We start from the raw sequence: 24,716 nt of genomic DNA, 5'->3' as shown, positions 1-24,716 counted from the left end.
AGCTGGTGGAAGAGACAAAAGAGTAGTCAGACAAGCCGGGGTCAACAACAACAGGACAGAACAGTACAGGACAGCAGACGAGAATCACAGGTCACGAGCCGGGTTCAGCAACAGAGGGTCAGATCAAAGGAGAATACAAAGAATAGTCAAGACAAGCCGAATCAGATACCAGGAGAGTCACGAGAGTCAGAACAGAGTAATAGCAACACAAAGACACAAGACACAAGTGCAAAGAGCATGTGCGGGCCACAGGCTTATATGTCATCAGCCACACCCCTCTGGGGGATGGATCACAGAGACCTGAAGGCATAAAAGGATTCCCACCATGCACAGCAGAATCCAAGATGGACGCCAGCACATGGAGTAACATAACCTCAGGGAAAAGGTAGGACCTTGACATACACATCTTGATATAATCGGAGTAATCTATTCTGTGAAAGTCGTCTAGACGGGCCATTGACGTGTGTGGGAGAACAGGTGTAGGCCTCAGGAATGTTCTACACATTTAACAGGTGAAGTTATTAAATGTTGGGTGAACCCGGAGGCATCATATTCAGTATTATCTGTAGCAACACATCCAAAAAATCAAGAGAACTAAAAATGGGTCCAGCAGAAGCCGTAATCTCCTCATCACAAATGGGTTATGACTTGTGCTGCTTCTATGTGCAAACATCCAACACAAACACTAGGATCCACACCGCAAAACTAATACTCAAAGCAGAGTCTGCGAAAAACCCAAATAATTAAACTGTTCCTAAACCCCGGACCCCGCGCATGCTACGTCCGCTCTCCCCGGACTCCTTTGTGCGCTACGTCCGCTCTCCCCGGACTCCTTTGTGCGCTACGTCCACTCTCCCCGGACTCCTTTGTGCGCTACGTCCGCTTGCCCTGGACCCCACGTTCGCTATATCCACATGCCCTGGACCCCAAATTCCTATTGTGATGGTGAAAAAGAGGGAAGCTGGCAGCACTGCAGTGGTTGGGGGTGCCTGGGTAGCATGGAGAAACTTATGGTGCACAGGGAGAGTGATGTCTGCAGTGGTGGGGAGGCAATTACTGGAAACAATCCCCTGTATGGCTCTTCTCTGCAGCAGCTTAAAGCCAGTTGGAGCAAAAAGGAGAGAAGCTGGCTTTCAGCTGCTGCAGAGAAGAGCCATACAGGGGATCGTTTCCAGTAATTGCCTCCCCACAGTGCTGATCACCGCCCCAGTTTCTAATCACCCAGCTGCCTGGGTCCCTCATCTGGCCCGGGCCCCGTACAGGATGACTGTTAGTACCCCCTTATCCACGGCCGATTGTAACTGAACTGTCATAAAGCACTGACACCCTATAAATCCTGTGGACAACAACTCACCTAAGATCTGCTGCTCATCAGGAAGATACAATGGAGAAGCCCTCTTATTGATGGGACTTAAGGCAGGAACTGGAGAAAGTACAGAGAAGGGAACCAAACTGATACGAGGCATGAAGGAGATCAGCTATGAGGAAAGATTAGAGGAACTGATGATTGCCATGTACAATACACGAGGGGGGGGAGAAACGATCGCCACGTACAATACACGAGGAGGGGGGTGGGGGAGACACGATTGCCACGTACAATACACGAGGAGGGGGGAGACACAATCGCCACGTAAATACACAAGGAGGGGGGGGAGACACGATCGCCACGTACAATACATGAAGAGGGGGGGGGAGACACGATCGCCACGTACAATACACGAGGAGGGGGGGGAGACACGATCGCCACGTACAATACACGAGGGGGGGGGAGACACGATCGCCACGTACAATACACGAGGAGGGGGGGGAGACACGATCGCCACGTACAATACACGAGGAGGGGGGGTACACGATCGCCACGTACAATACACGAGGGGGGGGTACACGATCGCCACGTACAATACACGAGGAGGGGGGGGAGACACGATCACCACGTACAATACACGAGGAGGGGGGGAGACACGATCGCCACGTACAATACACGAGGAGGGGGGAGACACAATCGCCACGTACAATACACGAGGGGGGAGACACGATCGCCACGTACAATACACGAGGGGGGGGGAGACACGATCGCCACGTACAATACACGAGGGGGGGGGAGACACGATCGCCACGTACAATACGGGAGGGGGAAGACACGATCGCCACATACAATACATGGGGGGGGGAAGACACGATCACCACATACAATACATGGGGGGGGGGGGGAGACACGATCACCACATACAATACATGGGGGTTGGGGGGTGGACACGGTCACCATGTATAATACAGAAAAGGTTTAGGGTGGACCATGTAACATGTTCCCATAGCTGCAGGAGCCCCCCCCCCCCCCCCATGAATAGTACAGGCAGATGTCTCCCTACGTTGTCAGATTTAACAGTGCAGCTGTTCAGGGCTCCACCCACAACACTGAGTGCCTACAAGTCCCAGCAGCCTTAGAGGCTGTGTGCTTGTAGTTTTCAATGAAATATCATGGTGCTGTGGAGTGACATGGTAGTTTATTGAAACTGTCAGTATATCTGCTTGGCCATACACCAGAGCAGATATTCTCACAGATCTGCCTGATATCAGTGATATACGGATTGTTAAATCAATGGTTTACAGGCTCCTTTAGACAAAAAAAAAAAAAGTATTTTTCCAAAAAAGGTGAACTTCTCCTTTAAACGAGAAGCTATTCTTCATAACGGATTCAATATTTTTTGATTCAGATACTTCACATCCATTGGAAAATGTTTGAAACCAGTTGGATGAAATTTGTTCTGAACACAAAATCATAAATTAACAAAACCAAACTAATTTTATTGTTCTGCACATGTCTGTGGCCCAATTTCTGGGGAGAATTATTTTACACACTACATTGTACTGGAACCATTTCTCAGTCTGGTTGTTGTGTGGCTAAATTTAGGGGGAAAAAAGAAAAATTGGCCCCATAGCAACCACAGACTGGAAATCGTTCCAGTACAACAATGTCTTGTGCAGGGGTGGACTGACAACTCATGGGGCCCCCAGGCAATAGGGGGATCATGGGGCCACTGTGTTCTTGCCCACAATCAAACCACACCCTAAAAGCCTATGAAAGAAAGTACTAGGGCAGCAATGGGCAAACTACGGCCCACGGGCCGTATACGGCCCGGCGGACCTTTTAATCCGGCCCGCGGAGCTAGGCTCCCGCTAGGCTCCTCTCACAGTCCGCCCTGAAGACCGGTGTAGCATGAAAATCTGTCTCCTATGAGGATCTGTCCCCCTCGACGTAACTGCGCATGTGCCGGAGATCGCCGATCGGCTGCTAATGCCTGAAACTGGCACATGCGCAGATACGTCGAGGGGGACAGATCATCATAGGAGACAGATTTTCAAGCTACACCGGAACGGCGCGGGAACACGGCGAGAGGAACGCGCGGAGCAAAAGTAAGTGAATTGACACAGGGGGGACTTGGGGACTTAATATGGGGGATGAATTACTATATGGGGAATGAATTACTATAGGGGGGATGAATTACTATATGGGGGATGAATTACTATATGGGGGATGAATTACTATGGGGGATGAATTACTATATGGGGGATGAATTACTATGGGGGATGAATTACTATATGGGGGATGAATTACTATAGGGGGGATGAATTACTATATGGGGGATGAATTACTATGGGGGATGAATTACTATATGGGGGATGAATTACTATATGGGATGAATTACTATGGGGGATGAATTACTATGGGGGATGAATTACTATATGGGGTATGAATTACTATATGGGGGATGAATTACTATGGGGGATGAATTACTATATGGGGGATGAATTACTATATGGGGGATGAATTACTATGGGGGATGAATTACTATGGGGGATGAATTACTATATGGGGGATGAATTACTATGGGGGATGAATTACTATATGGGGGATGAATTACTATGGGGGATGAATTACTATATGGGGGATGAATTACTATGGGGGATGAATTACTATATGGGGGATGAATTACTATATGGGGGATGAATTACTATGGGGGATGAATTACTATATGGGAGATGAATTACTATGGGGGATGAATTACTATATGAGGGATTAATTACTATGGGGGATGAATTACTATATGGGGGATGAATTACTATGGGGGATGAATTACTATATGGGGGATGAATTACTATGGGGGATGAATTACTATATGGGGGATGAATTACTATGGGGGATGAATTACTATGGGGGATGAATTACTATAGGGGATGAATTACTAAATGGGGGATGTATTACTATATGGGGGATGAATTACTATGGGGGATGAATTACTATGGGGGATGAATTACTCTATGGGGGATGAATTACTATGGGGGATGAATTACTATGGGGGATGAATTACTCTATGGGGGATGAATTACTATGGGGGATGAATTACTCTATGGGGGATGAATTACTATGGGGGATGAATTACTATGGGGGATGAATTACTCTATGGGGGATGAATTACTATGGGGGATGAATTACTATATGGGAGATGAATTACTATGGGGGATGAATTACTATATGAGGGATGAATTACTATGGGGGATGAATTACTATATGGGGGATGAATTACTATGGGGGATGAATTACTATATGGGGGATGAATTACTATGGGGGATGAATTACTATGGGTGATGAATTACTATATGGGGGATGAATTACTATATGGGGGATGAATTACTATGGGGGATGAATTACTCTATGGGGGATGAATTACTCTATGGGGGATGAATTACTATGCTTACTACGGGGGAGTATTACTATACTTACTATGGATGACACATACACATCATTCATCTACTCTTGGTCCGGCCCCCGGGTCCAATATATGAACCCATTGCGGCCCTCAAGTCAAAAAGTTTGCCCACCCCTGGTCTAGATCCATGTTTGCCCCAAGCATGTCTGAAGCCACTTACTGCTGACTGACTCACTACCTCTGCTGGAGGTCTATTCCAAGCATCAACTACCCTTTCAGGAAAATATGACTTTCTAAGATGAGTTGGGAACTTTCCTCCAGTCAGTTGGAGGTCATGGATGTACTGAAAGGTTTTGGTCATGTCCATCCTTTCCCTTCTTTCCTCCAGACTGTACATATGACGTTCCTGCAGTCTCTCCTGATATGTTTGATCCCTCAGACCTTTCACCATTTGTGTTCCCCGTCTCTGGACTCGTTCTATCTCATCAATATCTTTATGTAAGGCTTGGCTCTCACCTATGCAGTTTGTGTTTGATCCGTTTCTGCAGTGTGTTTTGTGATGCATTTTGCATTTTTGCACATGCAGTTTTAACACATTTTTAATGCATTTTTAAGCGTTTTGACTTTTTTAAACTTTTTTCAACTTGTTCCTGGGCAGAATAAAATGCAAAATGCATCAAAAATGCACTACATGCTTTTCTGTGGCATCTCCAATGAAGTCTATAGAACCAAAAACTCCAAAGTCCCTGACCCTTTCCAAGAAACGCACCTGGTGGTTGTGTAGGGCTGTGAGTGGGGGGTTTATTGAAATTTGGAAGCCCCTTTTAACAAGGAAGCCCCCAGATCCCTGCCTTCCCCGTGAATAAGTATGGGGTACATAATACACCTACTCATACAACAACAAATTTCAAAGTCAAAAACACAGCCAGTATAGGACAAGTCTTTTATTCAAAAACAAAAAAAGCCTCCTAAGGTAGGTCCCATATCAATCACGAATGCCATCTGGCGACCCAAAAAGTAAGAACCCGACCCGTACCTGGCTATGGGTGGCTTGGAATGTCTATGCACCTGGCTATGGGTGATATGTGACATCCATGCAGCTGGCTGACAGATTTCTGCCCTTGGTTATGGGTGACATGGAATATCTATGCACCTGGCTCTGGGCTGGACTTCTTTGCATCTGTATCTCAGTGTTGTGTGATGTCTGTGCACCTGGCTATGAGTGGAGTAAAACAGCTGTGTGTCAGTCTATGGGTGACATGGAAAGTCTGTGCACCTGGCTATGGGTGGTGTGACATCTGTGTCCATGGCTACAGGTGGTGTTTTACATCTGTGCACATGACTTTAGGTGGCAAGAATGCCTGTGCACTTGGCTGTGGGTGGTATGGAATGTCTGTGCTCCTGGCTATGAGTAGCTTGTAGGTCTCGGGATATATAATGGTTGGGAAGAGAGTACAGCTGGTAATAGTCGGGCAGATTCTTCCTGAGAAAGGGAAGGCTCTCACCTGTCTTTATCCTCAGACATTCAGGTCGGGACGACTTGCAGGGAAATCTCTGGGGATCAGAGGATCTTCTATTCTCCTCAATACAGAAATGATCCAACTGTTGTCAACAGATTTCAGAGTCAGGACATTTATTTATGAGACTGTTTTTGACCCCGTCCCCCATATGACCATCCCCACAACATCCCCGGTGTAAATATATGTGTGATGGCTAATTATCGTTGTGATTATTAGTGTAATTGTGGAAAAAGGAGCACAGGTCTAAAATCCAACTCCTCCAATACAAAATGAATTTCCTCAGCAACTTGAATCTCCAGGGAGATTAGAATTGATTGGATCCCAGAACAGATGTACAGACAGTTGAGATGACAGAGTCCTTCAGAGAAGCCAAGTTCTCCCGTCATAACTCAAAGTACCCCTCCCTAATATACCCCTGACCCCACTAGCTACAATGAGGAGCAATCTGGCCAGTTTTACTAGCACCCTTGACCTTGTGGGTTTTAGATATGTCTCTTGGCCTTGGACAGCTACAGTCATAAACTCCATTTAACTTTCTTTAGATCTTTGCATGAGGCTAAATAACATTTATGTGGCACTGGTTTATATAACTAATAGTGGTAAAAAATGCTAAGTCAGAAGGATTCAGAATGGGTAGGGAATGACTTGGATATGATGTAGGGAGGAGGTGACCAGAGTTGGACAAAACCCTTGAGGTACAGAGTGTGGTGAGCAATTTGGCCAACCCACCCACCCTCTTGGTAGATGTGTGACTATGGATATGACCAGTAATGCACAAGTTTAAGGAATTTAGGTATGGGTGGAGAATTGTCAAAGCAGATCCTTGATGGTGCCAAAAAGTAAAATTGTTGCTACTGTTTGACCTTAATGGTCACAAATCTGTATGATGAGGGGGGGGGGGGGTTGGGGGTCATGAAGAAAGTACTTACCAAGGATTATTCCAGGTGAATAATGGTGTAAAATTACTGGAGTGTACCCACTGAGCTGGATATGAATGGCTGGTGGCCAGTACTGGTTTTCATTGCAACATATTGGGTGGCATTGTCAAGAAACTGGCATTAATGATTGTATTTGACAGTTTTCCAGGTCCAAGAGTTTGTGTCTATCATCCTGTTATTTAATAACTGGCCATAGTACAACAACTGGTGGTATTGTTTTTATGATGTTTAATTTCCAATATCACTCCCCCAACCCTACCCAGGTGATGCCCATACCCTACCCCTGTAGCTGCTATTTTTTCAGCATATAATTAGGCTACTTGCACACTGATCTGTGGCAAACAACTCAGCAAGCAGGATTCTAAAAAGGAAATAAACCAGATCAGTGTGAAATCAGTTTTGCTTAAGCTGTAGGGATAAATCTTTGGAGAGCCAGACATTTTTAAAACCCATTTAATATCAGAAAGTCTTATGGGAAATCCAAGAAATCAGCCAATGCATACAGGAAAAGCAGCATTAGCACCCTCTTGGTTACTGTGTGCCTTTTGAAAGTAATGCAACAAACCTCCAGCAGGAGGGCGCTATGCAGCAGGCAGGGATGCTATCCACCACAGCAATCAATACAAAGTCAGTTGGGAGCTGAATAAACATTGATCAGGCACAATAGAGCTCACTGGATTTTATTTGAAATGTGGATGAAATTTACAGTAAATAATCTGAGCAAAAACACAAGGTCTGTCTATATGAGCAGCATGGAGGGAGGTGGGAGCGGCTACAAAACAGGGAAACCCTCTTCATCCACTCTGGCCATTTCACAGAGCCTGGATATGGACACGTGGGGTAGGTGGCTCCTCCATTGATGGATTCTTCATTTCAGTGTGATGGACTTGAGCTGGAGGTTTCTCACGGCCAAGTAGGAGATCTCCTCTATGGTAAAGCGGACTGGAAATGTTAAAGGATTTCCTGTAGGTAATTGTATGGTGATCTTGTCTAGTGCAAACAAGAAGGAAACCTGTAAGAAAAGATGGCAGTGTTAGCTTGCTGGACTATTAAAAACAGTCAATGACTGCTGGCTGTAGAGATGGACTACCAAAATACATCAACCAAAACCTTTCCAGAAGCTATGTGCACATATTCTGTGTTCCATTTATAATTGATTTAAAAAAAAAACAAAAAACAAAAACAAAAAAACACAAACAAAGTTTCAATTTTAGCAACAGTCTTTGACTGTTCTATAGAATAACTGGAGTCCTCAGGAGATCAATAGCTGTTGGCCAGTTTGGAGTCCTGCTCTGCCAACCAAGGTTCCTTCAGCTTTGGCTAATTAATATCCCATTTGATGGTGCCTGCTTATTTTGGGAGCCAGCTTCATGATGCCAATGAACTTCACTGCTTGTAAGTGGCATTTTGACCACCAATGTAAGGGGCATCGCCACTACTCACTACCAATGAATTGGTAGTAGGGGTTCTTCAAAGACCTAAAAACCTCAAGGGTTCCTCTGGGGCAACAGCTTGAGAGGCTTCTGTAAGCCTCATATCATTGCCATGTAGCATGGATGCTTAGCAATGTGAAAGTGCCATGACTCAGCTGTGCACTGGGGCTCTGGCATTTTGACAGTGAATCCTAGGGGGCAGGGCTTAACATTTAATGTTTACAGGAAAGGGAAGGTTATGCCTCTCAATTATCAATACTGAGATCTGCAGGTCATATGCCCTTTGACAAGGGTTCCATCTATCATGATGGACTTGGGCAAATGAGAATACCATTATTCTGGGCACATACAAGTGACCAGCCAGCCCTCCACTACTCCCCAGATTGAGCCTTTACAGGGGACCTTAAGGTGACATTCCATGTCAGATCACTGTATCCCCATTCCCTCTTCCTATAATCTCACCAAGATCTCATTTTTAATGACACAGAAAAAGCAAAATTTCTCGTTAGCATTTTTATTTCTAACTAAATTTCTGACAACCATTAATCTGACCAACAGCAACCATTCACTAGGCAGTATATCAGATCACAATGGCAGCATGACAGAATCCATTAGATCTTCCCATCTAGGATGTTCCCATCCTTCATGGAAGGAGCTGAAGGGGCAAGCATCAGAGTCCACATATCCTTGATGTAAGCCATCACTGACTGCCTACTGTATCTTTCAGAGATGGATATTATGTGTCCAATGATGACACTTTGCCCATCCAACAGTTGTCCTGCCCCTCCCAGTGTAGACGTACCATGATGTCCGATCCCTTCTGGAAGGGGAAGAAACTTTCCCTCTGCTCTTCTCCCCAAACATTGTCCACCATTGAGTTCATGACTATTGTGAGCTGGACTCCCTGATAGTCAAATCGAGGACTAAAGTGTAGCACAAGATTCTTCTCATCTGTTCCCAGGATGATGGCAAACCTAGAAAGACATAAAAGGCAATTCTGCTCAGCTGACCTTGTTGGATGTAGTACTCGAGTAATTCTACACCCCATGGATTTCAGGAGGTACTTCTGCCACCTAATAAATTAGGTCAGCTAATATTTTTGGAGACTTAAACTAAAGTTTTTCTTGAAAGACATGGGGTCCTGGTAATACATCACTGTACCAAAAGCACCTAAAATGGACCTGTAGCCTGGATATAGACACAGTTGTCTATATTTTTAACCAGCAGTAATTAAGCTTTGAGACAGTTCCTCACTGACATTTGTAGTTGCAGCCACTGTAGAACAATTCATCCTGAACATTTTCAAAGAGAAACTAAAGTCATTCATGTCTGGTCCACGCTCTGTGCTCATATCCTACTAGTGTGGGAGGAAGGGTGATCCAAGCTGCCGAGTCACTGCTGTAGAAGGGAGAATTGGGCCAAGGAGTCACCACTAGGAGGGGGGAGATCAACTATCCAGTTAAAGCCAAGAAGGTGAGCTGAGCTGCTGAGTCCCTGCTAGGAGGTGGAAGAGCTGAGAAGTGCCCTTTCACTCCCTGTTGCCATTCTTGGGGTGTTGGACCTCTAACTAGGTAAGCAGTAGTGATGAAGGGATTTCTGTTATTAAGTTTGAGGTTACAATTCCTCCACAGTGCCTGCAGCTATAAAGTTAATTGGGGTCCAGGACAAAGCAAAATGTTTGAGCTAAACTTGCTCTGAGCCAGTCAGGTATTTGAGGGACCACGCATGGCAAAACCCCAGCAATGAGGGATCAGTAGGATATTCTGCGCACAGAGCACACTTTTCTACTTTAAGGTAAACTTTTGGCAAACTATTATACAGAGAGCAGATCTATTATATAATAAATAGCTGAGGGGAGAAACATGACTTACTCTTTACACTCCACCGGAATGAAGCCCTCCACCTCCACGGAGTGACCAGGTTTGAGGCCGAGGTTATTAACGGTAACAGTCTGTATGGGAGGAGAGAATTATTACACCGATTATAGACAGAAGAGATCTCATGGTTGCAGCTACTGAACTCAGAATATATTTGGGATTTGTGTGTCACAGCCATTTGTTGACTCCTTTGTGTGGGAGAGTGGAGGGAGCTCAGACATCCCCAGCAGATCACAAATGTCGGACAGATCAATGACAATATATACATTTTCACTTACAATGGTCATGTCATGTATGCCGGCTGCCCAGAGCTTTATACAAGTTATAGTCCCATCTAGAGACAGCCAGATGATGCCAATTACTGACCGGCACAAGGCCTGCCCAGCATTCATGTTTAGTAATTATGTACTTGGTATGTACAGTATGAATTGAATTCTGGTCAGCATGTTAGTTTGTCAAGAGTACATCAAAATGTCTGATTGGTCTGGAGTGTCCCCCCCCCCCTACCCCCTTCCCACCCCCAGCTTCCATCCTGCATAGAAACAAATATCTGGCACAATGGATGAACATGTCATCTCAGAATAGGACCATTTATACAACTGCACAAAAAAGTGAATATATTCACATATACATAAAAATATAAGGGGGGGGGCATGGAAACAATGAGTTACTAAGAGTAATCATGAAGGAAATGAACGTTAGAGTCATACCAGTATATACCCAATACTAAGAATACCCAGGAAGGCAGACCAAGCTCTGTGCCAGGACAGCAAAATGCATTCATCACACCCTAAATAGGACCCCCCCCCCCACACAACACTAATACCATACCCTATACCAAGCTATACCCATCACCATCCAAACCCAGCAACTAAACACCCCCCTCCAGCAACCTTATATCCTCCTCCCACCGCCGTCCTCAGCCCCCCAAAACACTACACCCACCGCCGTCCTCAGCCCCCCAAAACACTACACCCACCGCCGTCCTCAGCCCCCCAAAACACTACACCCACCGCCGTCCTCAGCCCCCCAAAACACTACACCCACCGCCGTCCTCAGCCCCCCAAAACACTACACCCACCGCCGTCCTCAGCCCCCCAAAACACTACACCCACCGCCATCCTCAGCCCCCCAAAACACTACACCCACCGCCGTCCTCAGCCCCCAAAACACTACACCCACCGCCGTCCTCAGCCCCCAAACACTACACCAAACAATTCCCCCACAGAAACCATTTGCTCAGCTCTTGCAGCTTCCACCAGTGCTCATACCTCCACCACCAACATCAAACCAGCCCAACACCAACTTGTGTCCACACCAAGCAAACCAATACTCACCACTACCCACCACACTACACCCACCATCCCCCACAGAAGCCATTTGCTCAGCTCTTGCAGCTTCCACCAGTGCTCATACTCACATTATCTGCCATCCTGCTTCCTTATCAGAGACACTTGTGATCAGCTGCTCTTCTACTTCTTCTTATATAGGAGGTCTGCTGAGGGTGGAGCCAGTCAGGAGGGAGGGATCACTCCGCCCACTGCTCCCTGGACTGACAATTCTTCCAGAACCGCTCATTACAGAGAATGAATGAAATGTGGATCCGCTGTGACTGAGCATGGGTCGTCCATCGTCACTCTGCTGGGATGTCACCACTCACCACAAACAGCAAGGGGGCAAAAGAGGACTATCCTCAAAGTCATTTCTACACCACAAAGGGGGAGATTTCCTAACACTGGAGGGTGCAAAATCTGCTGCAGCTGTGCATGGGAGCCAATCAGCTTCTACCTTCAGCTGGATCAATGAAGCTTTGACAGGGAAACCTGGAAGCTGATTGGTTTCTATGCAGAGCTGCACCAGATTCTGGACTCTCCAGGTTTAGGAATTCAACCTCAAAGTGACAATTTACATTACCTGCCCACATCCCCCAACACAATACCAACCACTACATCACAACCAGCAACACTATACTGATACACATCATATGAGACACACAAGAAACAAAAACAAAGATAAGTGACAGCAGAAAAAAGACCAAGTGCTCCATCGAGTCTGACACATCTATATTTTAGATCCATGTTTGCCCCAAGCATGTCTGAAGCCACTTACTGCTGACTGACTCACTACCTCTGCTGGAGGTCTATTCCAACCATCAACTACCCTTTCAGGAAAATATGACTTTCTAAGATGAGTTGGGAACTTTCCTCCAGTCAGTTGGAGGTCATGTCCCGTGTTCTTCATCTTGGCTTCATACTGAACATCCTGCCCTCCAGAACCTTATTCCCCCTCTTGATGTACTGAAAGGTTTTGGTCATGTCCATCCTTTCCCTTCTTTCCTCCAGACTGTACACATGAAGTTCCTGCAGTCTCTCCTGATATGTTTGATCCCTCAGACCTTTCACCATTTGTGTTCCCCAGCTCTGGACTCGTTCTATCTCATCAATATCTTTTTGTAAGTCAGATCTCCAGATCTGGACCCAGTGGGCTCCATTCACTAAAGCAGATCACATGCGGTATTAAGGTGATCTGACACATTTTTCCCAAATACTGAATAAGAAGCTGAAAATGTTAATTCACTCACCAAACAAGCTCGGTAAATACTGCATAAAATGGTGTTCAAGTCAATTTACTAAAGGAAATAAAAAAATAAATAAATGCGGTAAATAAGAAGTGGTCCAGGCATGTGATAGCAAGGAGGCGGCACTCATCGGCATCCTTAACAACCAGTAAAAATGATGGTTGTTAAGGAGTAGACGACCGCTGCATCCTTAACAACCATGACTCCTTTGTTGTCAGTGAGCTTTCCCACTGACAGCAGAATGTAAACTAAAAAATTGCTGATATTTAAAAAATTAAGAAAAAAACAGCATGGGGTCCCCCCCAATCCATGCCAGGCCCTTCAGGTCTGGTATGGATTTTAAAGGAAATTCTTGCAATGTCAAAAATGTTAAAAAAAAAAAAAGGTGTAGGGTGCCCCCAAAAGGATCTGATGCATTCCAGATCCTTACCTGACCATGCAGCCCAACAAGCCAGGAAATGGGGGGATGAGCAAGTACCCCCTTCCTGATCCATACCAGGCCATGGGAAGATGCTTTGGACAGGGGGTTCCCCCAAATCACCTTTTCCCCATGATGAGGAGGACAACGGCCTCTTTCCCACAACCTGGGCCTGGTGGTTGTGCAGGTCTGTGGGCAGGGGACTTATTGGAATCTGGAAGCCCCCAAATCCTGGTCCCCATAAGTATGGGGTACATAGTACTCCTCCTCGTACACTAAAAAAGTTCAAAGTAAATAAAAACACAGTTTTTGACCAGTCTTTTATTCAAAAAAAGTCCCCCAAGACTGATGAAATGTCAATCATGAATGACAGCTGCCGACCCAAAAAAATACAAATCCGACCCGCACCGACACTTGGCTCCCACTCCTTCTGCCGCTCAATTAGCTAAGGGGTGGGGTGACCCAATAATGTCAGTGGATGACCAAGACCCTTATGATGTCATCAACCCAACGTGCTCTATTCAATGACATCATAAGGGGAGGGGTCACCCAGTGACATAATTGGGTCACTCCGCCCCTTCGCTTATTTAGCAGGAGGCGCTAAATAAACTAAGTAAAAAACTGGCTATGCATTTTGATTTACGTTGAACTTTTGGGGGGGGGTGAATGAGTAGGGGTCCTATGTACTCCTAATCATTCACATGGAGGGCTGGGATCTGGGGGCCCCTGACTATGAGCAGTATATGATGTCTGTGCACTTGGCTATGAGTAGTATGGGACATTTGCGTACCTGGTAATGGGTGGCTTGGAATGTCTATGCATCTGGCTATGGGTAACTTGGGACATCTTTGTACCTGGTTATGGACATAGTATGACATCTGTGCACCTTATGATGGGCAGTGTGGAATGTCTCTGCACCTGGCTATGGTTGGCATGGGACATTTTTACATTTGGGGTATTGAGTGTTGTGTGACATCAGTACAATTGGCTATGAGAGGTGTTTGACATCTGTGCTCCTGGCTATGGGAGGCATGGAATGTCTATGCACATGGCAATGGATGGCTTGGAATGTTTGTACACCAGATTATGGGTAATTTAGGACATCTGTGCACCTGGTTATGGATTTTGTATGGCATCTGTTCACCTGGCTATGGGTGGTATGTGACATCTATGCAACTGGCTATGAGAGATGTGTGACAGCTGTGCACTTGGCTATGGGTGGCATGGAATGTCTATGCACCTGGCTCTGGGCTGTTGGGGACATCTTTGGACCAGCATATCAGTGTTGTGTGATGTATGTGCAACTAGCTCTGGGTGGAATGAAACAGCTGTGTGTCAGTCTATAGGTGGCATGGAATGTCTATGCACCTGGCTATGGGCGAGGTGTGACATCCATGTACTTGGCTACAGGTGGTGTTGTACATCTGTGCACATTACTATGGGTGGTAAGGACATCTATGCAACTAGCTGTGGGTGGTGTGTGACATCTGTGCTCCTGGCCAGGGGCGGACTTGCCATTTGGAAAATCAGGCACTGCCCGAGGGCCCGGGGTCAGTAGGGGGGCCCATGAGATGTCCCTGGTACCTTTTTCATAGGCTTTTTTTTAGTTTGGCAAGGACACAGGGGCCCCATGAGTTGTCAGTCCGCCCCTGCTCCTGGCTATGGATAGCTTGTAGATCTCGGGGTAAATAATGGGAGAGTAAAGCTGGTAATAGATGGGCAGATTTTTTCTGAGAAAAGGAAGGCTCTTACCTGTCTTTTTCCTCAGTCAGGTCAGGACGACTTGCAGGAAAATCTCCAGGGATCGGAGGATCTTTTCTCCTCAATAATACAGAAATGGTCCAGCTATTGTCAGCAGATTTTAGAGTCGGTACATTTATGTCTTTATCAGACTGTTTATGACCCCACCCCCCATATGACCATCCCCATCACTATGATGTCATCCCTGGTGTAAATATCTGTGTGATGGCTAATAATTATGATTATTAGGGTAATTGTGGAAAAAGGAGCGCAGGTCTAAAATCCAACTCCTCCAACCCAAAAATGAATTTCCTCAGCAACATGGATCTCCAGGAAAATTAAAACGTATTGGATCTCAGAAGAGATGTACAGACAGAGGAGATGACAGGGTCCTTAAATTATTCATACAAGGATCAGAAGCCTTCAGAGAAGCCAGGTTCTCCCATCAAAACTCAAAGTACCCTTCCCTAATATACCCCTGACCCCACTGGCTACAATGAGGGGCAATCTGGCCAGTTTTACTAGCACCCTTGACCTTCTGGGACACAGATATGGGTCTCAGCCTTGGACAGCTTTAGTCATAAATTCCAATTAAAGTTCTTAAGATCTTTCCATGAGGCTAAAGAGCATTATTTTACCACTATTAGTAATATAAACAAGTGCCACATAAACGCTAAAGACCAATTATCATCATTATATACTTCTTGTATTGCTTATGGCCAGCTTGCATGCATTCAGCTCTTTATAATATAGAGGGAGACAGTACAATTACATTACATTTCAGTACAGAAGGAATAGTAGGGCCCTTCTCATGGAGCTTACAATCTAAAGGGGGGGGGGGGGGATGGTACAAAAGGTGATAGCTGCAGGAGATGATGTGATGGAGGTGGCTCAAGTATAGTTCTCAGGTGGAGGTGGGATAGTCTTCCCTGAAGAAGTGAATTTTTCAAAGATCACCTAAAGGCAGACAGGGAAGGACTGACTGGATATACTGAGGTAGGGAGTTCCAGAGGATCGGAAAGGCACTGGAGAAGTCCTGGAGGTGAGCATGAGAGGAGGTGATTAGAGAGCAAGATGTCTTGGGAGGAGCAGAGTGGACAATATCTGTGGATGAGGTTGATGATGTAGCTAGGGGCAGTGCTATGGGTGGCCTTATATGTTGAGGTTAGTATTTTATACATTGGGTCAGTGGAAGCCAGTGAAGGGATTGGCAGAGAGGGAGTCTAGCAACAGTACTCATTAAAGACTGAAGGGGGATAACCTGTGTAACGGTATTCCAGTGAGGAGGGAGTTTTGTGGTGTCGTTGGTCAGAAAGGAGTGGATTTTTGAAGTGTTGCAGAGGTTGAGGCGGCAGGATTTAGCCAGTGATTGGATGTGGGGCCCGAAGGAGAGGTCAGAGTACAAGAGAACACCTGGCATGAGGGGAAGGACCAGTGGTTGATCTTAATGGTAAAGTCATGAGTGGGGGATTGGGTGGGGAGGTAATATTACAAACTCTGTTTTAGAAAGATTGAGTTTTAAGGGAGTGGTGTGACATCTCTACTGATATGTCGCTTAGATTTGTAATACATGAGGAGATTGAGGGGGTGAGCTGGGGAGTGGAGAGAGATTCTGGGCGTCTTCAGCATAGAGGTAGTATTGAAGCAATAGTAAGAGGAGTTATTGCATGCGACACTGAAAAAGGTAAGAGGAGAAGCAGGAGAGAGCAGAGTAATGGAGGCCAAGGGAGTGGAGTTTGAGGAGGGGCAGGTGTCCACTGTGTCAAAGTCAGTGGGAAGGTCTAGGAATATGAAGTAATGGCCATTGGCTTTAGCAGTTAGTAGGTAGTTTGTGAGTTTTAGTAGGGCCATTTCAGTGCAATGTTGTGGGCAGAAGCCAGACTATAGAGGATCAAGAAGGTTGTTGTCGGTGAGGTAGCAACTCATGCAGTTGTGAACAAGGCACTCAAGAGGCTTGGAGGCATATGGGAGCAGGGTCTTAAGTTATTCAAACAGGTGGAGTCCAGTTAGGGTTTAAGTATGAGTGTAACCTGTGCATGTTTGAGCAAGGGAGGGAAAGGTTGAAGATGTGGATTAGAGAGCTTAGGATAGAGCAGGTAGGTTACAATGATCATGAGGGATCAGGTGATAAGGTAAGCCTTGGAAAGGCATTTGACCCTGTTGCCAAAGGAGGAGACTATTGAGTGTGGTGTTGGGCCTGGTATGTTGGAGGAGAAAGCTTGACACTGGAGATCCCATCGCAGGTTGTGTAGCTCTTGTTCTTGAAATGACTGCCACTCTCCTGGGCAGAAAAAGGAATTGAGGGCAGAAAAGTGTTGGAGGATTAGATGAATGGGTTTTGAGGAGAGTGTTGTAGTAGGTTTGTTTAGCAGCATGGGAGGATAGAGCCGTATTTGAGAAGGGTGGATTTGTAGAGGGTGAAGTCTTCAAGGATTTTGTTTTATGCCACACTTGCGCAAGAGCACAGCAGCATCTCTTGAGACTTCTGGTATCATCGGTTCACCAGGGTTGTGAAAGGCCTGGTTCTGCATGTAGAGAGAAGAACGTGTCCCAGGAGGATGATAGGATGTTGTTTTAAGCAGATGTGGCCAGGTCAGCAGTGCAATTATCATAAAGGCACTCAGTAGCAGCGTGAAAAAAAAGGGAAGGGCTGAGGTTTCTACATGTAACCATTTCCTGGTAGGAGTCATGAGATGTAGGAGACCGGGAGAGTGAAATTAATAAAGATGCTATTAGAGAGGAAAAAGGGGAGAGGTTAAAGGGAGTGCATAGGTGGAAGAACACAAGGTTGAGGGTGTTGCCATTGGAGTGGGTGATGGTTTTTGTCCATTGTGTTAGGTTAATAGGAGGGTAGGTTGAGTAGATGTGTCTGAGGATGTTAAAGTCCCCAAGCACGATGGCAGACACCTCAGTAGAGAAACTAGGGTAGCCATGCAGCGAAGTCCTCAAGAAAGCATGTGTCAGGGATCCCCGCGGCTGGTCCCAGCGCAGGCGCAGTGCGCATCCCCGTGCAAGGACGCGGGCACTAGGTCCTGGCCGGCCACGGCATCCAGGTTCGTGCATGCGCAGTAAGAGCCGCAGGCGCACCTGGCACCAATGACAGCGCAGGGCACAATATTTAAACGGCCCTGAGCTGTCATTCAGTGCCTTCTGGTCTTTCCTGTATCTGCGAACCTGTGTATTGTAAGTTGCTGATCCAGATTGTACCTGACCATGCTGTACTCTCCTGCTCTGACCCTTGGCTTGCCTGACCTCTCTTCTGGATGCCCCTTATTAGATCTGACCTTCTGACCTGGCGAGTGACCCGACTATTCTCTGCCCTCTGCTTTGTACCACACCATCCCCACGGCTACCGACCCGGCTTGTCTGACCTCGCACCTGCTCAGCCATCCATCCCATCGGGATCACCTGACCTCCCCATATCAGGCTCTCCCCCGTGGGAGCCCCTGGTGATTACCCCTACCACTGACAGGTATACTCAGTAGCCACGACCTGGTCTCAGGGTACTCCAAGTCCATCCCCACTATCAGGGGCCCTGGTGAACAAGTACTCTGGGGCTTAGATTCCGTGCTCTGGGAATGTCTGATCAGTGGGGTGCTAGTGGTACCACCAGGCGGTCCCTTACAGCATGACACAAGGCTGCAAGGTCAGTTGATGACAGCAATCCTCAGATAAACAAGGGGAAAAAAAAACCTAATACAATGCACCTCAACAAGCAGAGGGACAGATAGGGAGGTGTATGAAGAAGCTGGAAAGTGCTTTGTGGAAAGTCCAACTCTGCCCCTTTTTGTCCACTGGGTCTGGGCAAGGGAGTCCAGAGGAGGCCACCATGGGGGAGTGCAGCTGAGAGTCAGATTCCTAGAGGCAAGTTTTGTAATAGCAAGTGGGAGAGGAAGAGGTCATTGACAGTGGAAATTGTTAGAGACTGAGAAGGTGTTCCAGAGGGCAAATAAGAGGGATGGGCCAGATTGTGGAAGCAGGGCAATTGAGATGAGAGCAAGGTTTGCAGCTGCTGCCAGAGAAGAGAGATTGCCTGTTCTGTGGGTGGTTGATGGAGGGCTAGGGTTTAGGGCAGGGGTGTCCAAACTTTTTTGGAAGAGTGCCAGATTTGATGAAGTGAACATGTGCGAGGGCCAACCATTTTGCCCAACATTCTGATGAACCATTAAAATTAAATGCAAATGAACTATTTTATGCAAAAGTTTATTGAAAACGGCATACTTTTCATTTTGTGACTTGGATGACAAATCTAAACAGGTGTTAAATCACTCTGCCAGCACAGGGAGAAGGAAAGCCCAAATCTCGCGAGATCTCGGAGGCCGCAAGATTTGGGCTTTGTTTCTCCTTGCACTGTCTGATGACGTCAAGTGATCCTGAGCACCAATCCATTATAGCCCAAATTGATACCGGTAAATGGTAGCCCCAGTAGTAATTCCCTGCGCACCACCTGGGATCCTCGGCCCACGTTCCGGACCCCACAGATGAGCTGCCCAATATATAGCTTACGGCCCTCCACTAGTGATTCTGCGAACGCCACTGAGGACTCCAGGGATCTGTCAAGCGGGAATTGACGTCATCAGCCGGCACACAGAGAAGGAAAGCCCAAATCTCACGAGATCTCAGATGTCGCGAGATTTGGGCTCTCCTTCCTGCACCAGCTGATGATGTCAAGAGATCACTGGAGTCCTCAGTAGCTTTCAGGGAATCACTACCGGGGGCCGTAAGTTATATATTTGGGTAGCTCACCTGTGGGGCCGTTTCAGTCCGGAACGCGGGCCGGACTTTGGACATGCCTGGTTTAGGGTGATGTCTCTGGGAGAGAAAAGGGCGAGGGAGGCAGGATTTGAGGGCAAATGCCACTGTGATTTTGGAGTAGTGACATTATGTGGACTTAGAGCAGGAGATAAATGCAATGATATTGATAGGGCATAAATGAGGATGGGATATACGATTAATGGGGTGAGGAGGGGGTAAAGAAGAGCATTATAGCAAAAAACGTTAGTAAGAGCATGTTTGAGAGTGAGGAGAAACGAAAAAGGGAAAGCTGAGGGGGAAGAGATGAGGAAAGAGCACTTGCAGGCTCTTGGGGTGGAGCACTAATGTTTGTGCCTTAGAAGTGCTATGCACCAGAATGTTAAAACATTTGAGCCTTGTACTTTCCTTGAAATATTTAAAAAAAAACCCCAGGGATCTGCCTCTGAAAGGTTTTCTACCCCCAATTTAGCCAATTGAAGCAAGGGAGTAATTTGGCATGTGGTGGAAAAAAGTGGTGGGGGGGGCCCCAACAAGCTTCATTCTATACCTCTAGATAACGTTTTTGGCCCCTGACTGAAAGCTCTTGCAGATCAGAAAAATGCAACTTACTGGAAATCCAAGGAATCAGACTATGCGGGCCGAGAATGTAACATTAGCACCCTGTTGGTTACTGCGTGGCTTTTTAAATGTAATAAACATCCAGGAGGAGGGTGCTATCAGCTAACATCTACTACAGCAATCAATCCAAAGTCAGTTTAGCACCAAATAAAAAATAGACTGACAATAGAGCTCATAGAATTTTAATAGAAATGGGGATGAAATTTCTAGTAAATGACCTGAGCAAAGCACAATGTATGCCAACATGAGCAGCAAGGATGCAGATTGGAGGGGAGTACAAAGATAGAAAGGCATTTATCAGTCTTATCCACTATGACCATGTCACAGAGCCTGGGTGTGAATACATGGGACAGGCAGCTCTTCTATTGCAGATTCTTCATTTAAATGTGATGGACTTGGCCTGCAGGAATTCCACACCCAAGTAGGAGATCACCTCTAAGGGAAAGCGGACTGGAAATGAGAGAGGATTTAGGTGAGGTAATTGTATGGTGATCTTGTCTTGCTGAAACTGGAAGGAAACCTGTAAGAAAAGATGGCAGTGTCAGCTTGTTGGACTATAAAAAAAGTCAGTGAGTGTTGGCCATAGAGAGACCACCAAACCATTCATTTCAACAAAACCCTTTCCATAAGGTGACATGCATGTACCTAATCTTATGAGTTCTTTATCTGTTGCAGAAACTTGTTCATGGAAGGATGCGCTTCTGTGGTGCAATGTTATAGTGACAGGGTCTCTGATGAGAGCATCTCACCTAGGACAATCTAGGGCACTGTCCCCACCATGGCTCCAATTCATATGTGTCCTTGACAGGGGTCCCTTCAACTATGGATGACTTGGGTAAGTGAGAATTGTTGGTAATACAATTTTGGGTCAATCATTTTCATATAGAAGGAAGCCTTGACACTTAGTGTGAGGAATTCTATCCCCAGAGATGAATTTAGATGAACAGAGCATCCAACAGCGGTAATATCCATTCCCTGTAATCCCCTCCCCGGCACACATTAGTCTTTGCCCCGTATCCCACACATTGGTCTCCACAACAGTTTTGTAGCATGACAGATGCTTCAGTTCCTGGCCAGCCCCCCCACCAGCCAGATTGAGCCTTTACAAGAGACCTTATAGTAACATTCTTTGTTGGATGATTATAGAAAGGGGCCCCAGAAATCCCTGACAAACACCACATACACAAAATAGAAATTAAAATGTTATATGAAAAATTTAGCAAGTCAATAATTCTGACTATTGACCTGAAAAAGCAGCCATTTACTAGGTGATATATCTCAGCACAATAGCAGCATGATGGAATCCATTGGATCTTCCTATGCGGGAGGTTCTCCTTCATGGAATGAGCTGAAAGGGTAACCATCATAGCAGATTCTATATACCCTTGGCCTAAACCATCACTGCATCTTTCAGAAATGGATATTGTGTGTCCAGTATGACCAGTGATGCCACTTTGCCCCATCCAACAGTTGTCCTGCCCCTCCCAGTGTAGGCTTACCTTTGTGTCTTTTTTCTCCTGGAAAGGGAAGAAGTTTTCCTTCTGCTCCTCTCCCCAGACTCCGTCCTCCTGCGAGTTCAAGACTATCTTGTCCTTGTCTCCATTGAAATCAAATCGAGGTTCAAAGTGGACCACTAAATTGTTATTATCTTTTCCCATATTTATGACAAACCTAGAAAGACAGAAAAAACAATTATTCGGCTCAGCTGACCTTGTCAAATATAGTACTCGAGTCATTTACCAGCAATACTCCCATTTGTTTCAGAGGTACTTCTGCCACTTTTAATAGCAAATCATACTGTATAAATTATACCATCTAATATTTTTGGAGACTTAAATCAGTTTGCTTGACAGACCTTCATGAACAAATGGGGTACCAACAATACATCAAGCCTGTAGCCTGGTTATGAATATACAGTTATGGTTACATTTCTAACAAGCAGTAAGTAGGCTTTAAGACAATCCCTCACTGACCTTTGTAGTTGCAGCTACTGTGGAACAAATCATCCTGAAAGTTCACAAGAGAAACAGTGAAGTTATTCAAGTTTGGTCTCTGCTCTCTTCTCTCCCATCCTACTAGTAGGGAGAGGGGTGATCTGAGCTGCCAAGTCAGTTCCCAGAGACTGCCGAGTTCAGCTGAGAAGTCACTACTTTGTGCCCTTTTACTCCCCATTGCTATTCCAGGGGTGTTTTAACCTCTAACTAGGCAAGTAATTGTGATGAAGTGCTTTACTGTAAATTAGGATGAATTTCTCCAGTGTCTGCAGCTATATGGGTTGGTGGGGTCCTGGAAGACAAAGGACAGAATGTAATTCTAAGCCATAGTTCCTATACATTTTGCTTACACCGTAATCTACAGCAAATATTCTGGATAGTGCATCTGGTGGAAAAACTGTAAAGGTAGCAATATAAATGTATCCACTGACAAAGGGGTCCTTTCATGACTGCCGGTGCCTGATCACAGGATACATTTTGTATGGATTATATCAGGAATGTTGCCCAACAGTCAGCTAGTTCTGATCAGGGCACTGTCCACATGGAGGTTGCATGGTTTCCTACCATACACTAAAGATGTGCTGGTAGGATATTCTACTGGGATCATCCAAGATATCAGCCCCAACAGTAGATAGTACTTCAGGGTCCCCAGGAAGAGAAGTGCTAAAGAGAATATAGCCATGGCAGTAGTTTGAAAAATAAAAAATATGGATTCTACCGATTTTGGAGCGGACATTGTTCCATCACTTCTGTAGTGCCCTCCTAGCTAGGGGGAGTAAGCCAATTTGTTTTTTTGGTTTTAAGACAGAAGGCCAAGTAGCAACCTGGGAAATAGTCAGAGGGGTCAAATTCAGATCAGGGCTGAGGCTCTGCAGATCAGCTCATACCTTTCCATGATCTAGAGACTTTGAGAAGTCTCTAGAACTCAGTGGGCAGGGGTGAGGAGCTGGTCTGCACTCTTCAGGGATGCTGGCCAATCCCCAGGCAGGATGCTTGGCATGAGGTCAAAACAGCCTCTAAGAGACTGGGCCTGCTCAGCAGTAGGATAGTTTGGGTAGAAGATAGAGGAAGAGATGCAAGAGCCTGGGTGGGGGCCTACCTACAGGCTGGGACCCAAACAGGATCACTCTGCGTCGCCAGTCCCCAGAGGGAGGACCACCTGTTGAGGCAGCCATCTACCTAAAGCAGCTCACAGAAAAGACTGAGCAATCCTACACCCCCCTGAGCCAGCTAAAGGGGAAAAAGAGCACTCAGGTGGGAAACCCACCTAGCTCCTTACCTGGGGCTGTTCATTAAAGTGGCAGGCACTTGATACCCTTGCCCAGGGATTCTTGCAGACAGCTGGATAAAAACAATTTATCTGGGTTCTGGGGTGGTACACCAGGAGAGCTCTCCCAGAAGATTTTTAATGTGTAAGGATTTGTATATAGTTGCCAGAAGTGGTACTCAGTTTACTGTTCATTGGGCGTCCCATGCATGCCTCAACCCCATCCAAGTTTATTACCCCTAATAAAATCCAAGAAATTAAAGGACTGCTGTCTCTGGAAAATATGTTGCCTGGCTGTGTAGAACTATAGGGGGACCCAAATCTTCAGCAACTCCCAAGGGAGTGCTATTAGGCGTCACCATCTTCTGACATGAAGTCCTGGAAATTCAGCCAACCTCCAAGGGGGTGTACATACCAGGGCAGAAAAGATGTATGCCAGACTGAGGGATGTAGGACTGGTAGGGGAGCAAATATCGGAATCACATTGTCATTTCATATGATGGCTGTCAAGTTTTATAAATTATGACAAAAAAAGTCAACCTGGAAGAGCACAAATGCTTAACCCAAGATGGAGCAAAACACGCGATGTCAGATTTATCAGAGAATGTTACATTTCTAGCAAGGAGGGGTCAGTAGGATGTACTGTACACAGATCACACTTTTCTACATTTGTAAGTTCTGCTTTTTGGCAAATTGTATTATGCAGATAACGGACTTATATTGTAGAAGTAGCCAAGGCTTCACCTACCTTTTTGAGCCCTCTGGAATGAAGCCCTCCACCTCCACAGAGTGACCAAGTTTGAGGCTGAAGTTACACAAGAAAAAAGTCTGTATGGAAAGGAGAATGATTACACCCCATATAATAGAGG

The 24,716-nt window shown here is 45.9% G+C and overlaps 2 protein-coding genes across 2 annotated transcripts; both read right to left on the bottom strand.

Moving 5' to 3' along the window:
* Window positions 1-7,831: 7,831 nt before the first annotated feature.
* On the bottom strand, window positions 7,832-11,918 carry LOC149436317 (galectin-1-like). Its single transcript, XM_089661772.1, has 4 exons — window positions 11,898-11,918; window positions 10,472-10,551; window positions 9,403-9,574; window positions 7,832-8,179 (listed from the first exon to the last, which is right to left on the bottom strand). The coding sequence occupies exons 1-4, from the start codon at window positions 11,907-11,909 to the stop codon at window positions 8,036-8,038; spliced, it is 408 nt and encodes a 135-aa protein (XP_089517898.1). The 5' UTR covers window positions 11,910-11,918; the 3' UTR covers window positions 7,832-8,035.
* Window positions 11,919-20,752: 8,834 nt separating this feature from the next.
* On the bottom strand, window positions 20,753-24,716 carry LOC149436316 (galectin-1-like). The gene is made up of 3 exons (XM_089661771.1): window positions 24,596-24,716; window positions 22,086-22,257; window positions 20,753-21,106 (listed from the first exon to the last, which is right to left on the bottom strand). The coding sequence occupies exons 2-3, from the start codon at window positions 22,242-22,244 to the stop codon at window positions 20,963-20,965; spliced, it is 303 nt and encodes a 100-aa protein (XP_089517897.1). The 5' UTR covers window positions 22,245-22,257; window positions 24,596-24,716; the 3' UTR covers window positions 20,753-20,962.

Source organism: Staurois parvus, unplaced genomic scaffold (genome assembly GCF_062004578.1).
Source record: "Staurois parvus isolate SC_StPar_1 unplaced genomic scaffold, SC_StPar_1.0 ptg001381l, whole genome shotgun sequence".
Lineage (NCBI taxonomy): Eukaryota > Metazoa > Chordata > Amphibia > Anura > Ranidae > Staurois > Staurois parvus.
This window is presented reverse-complemented; position numbering and strand designations above follow the sequence as displayed.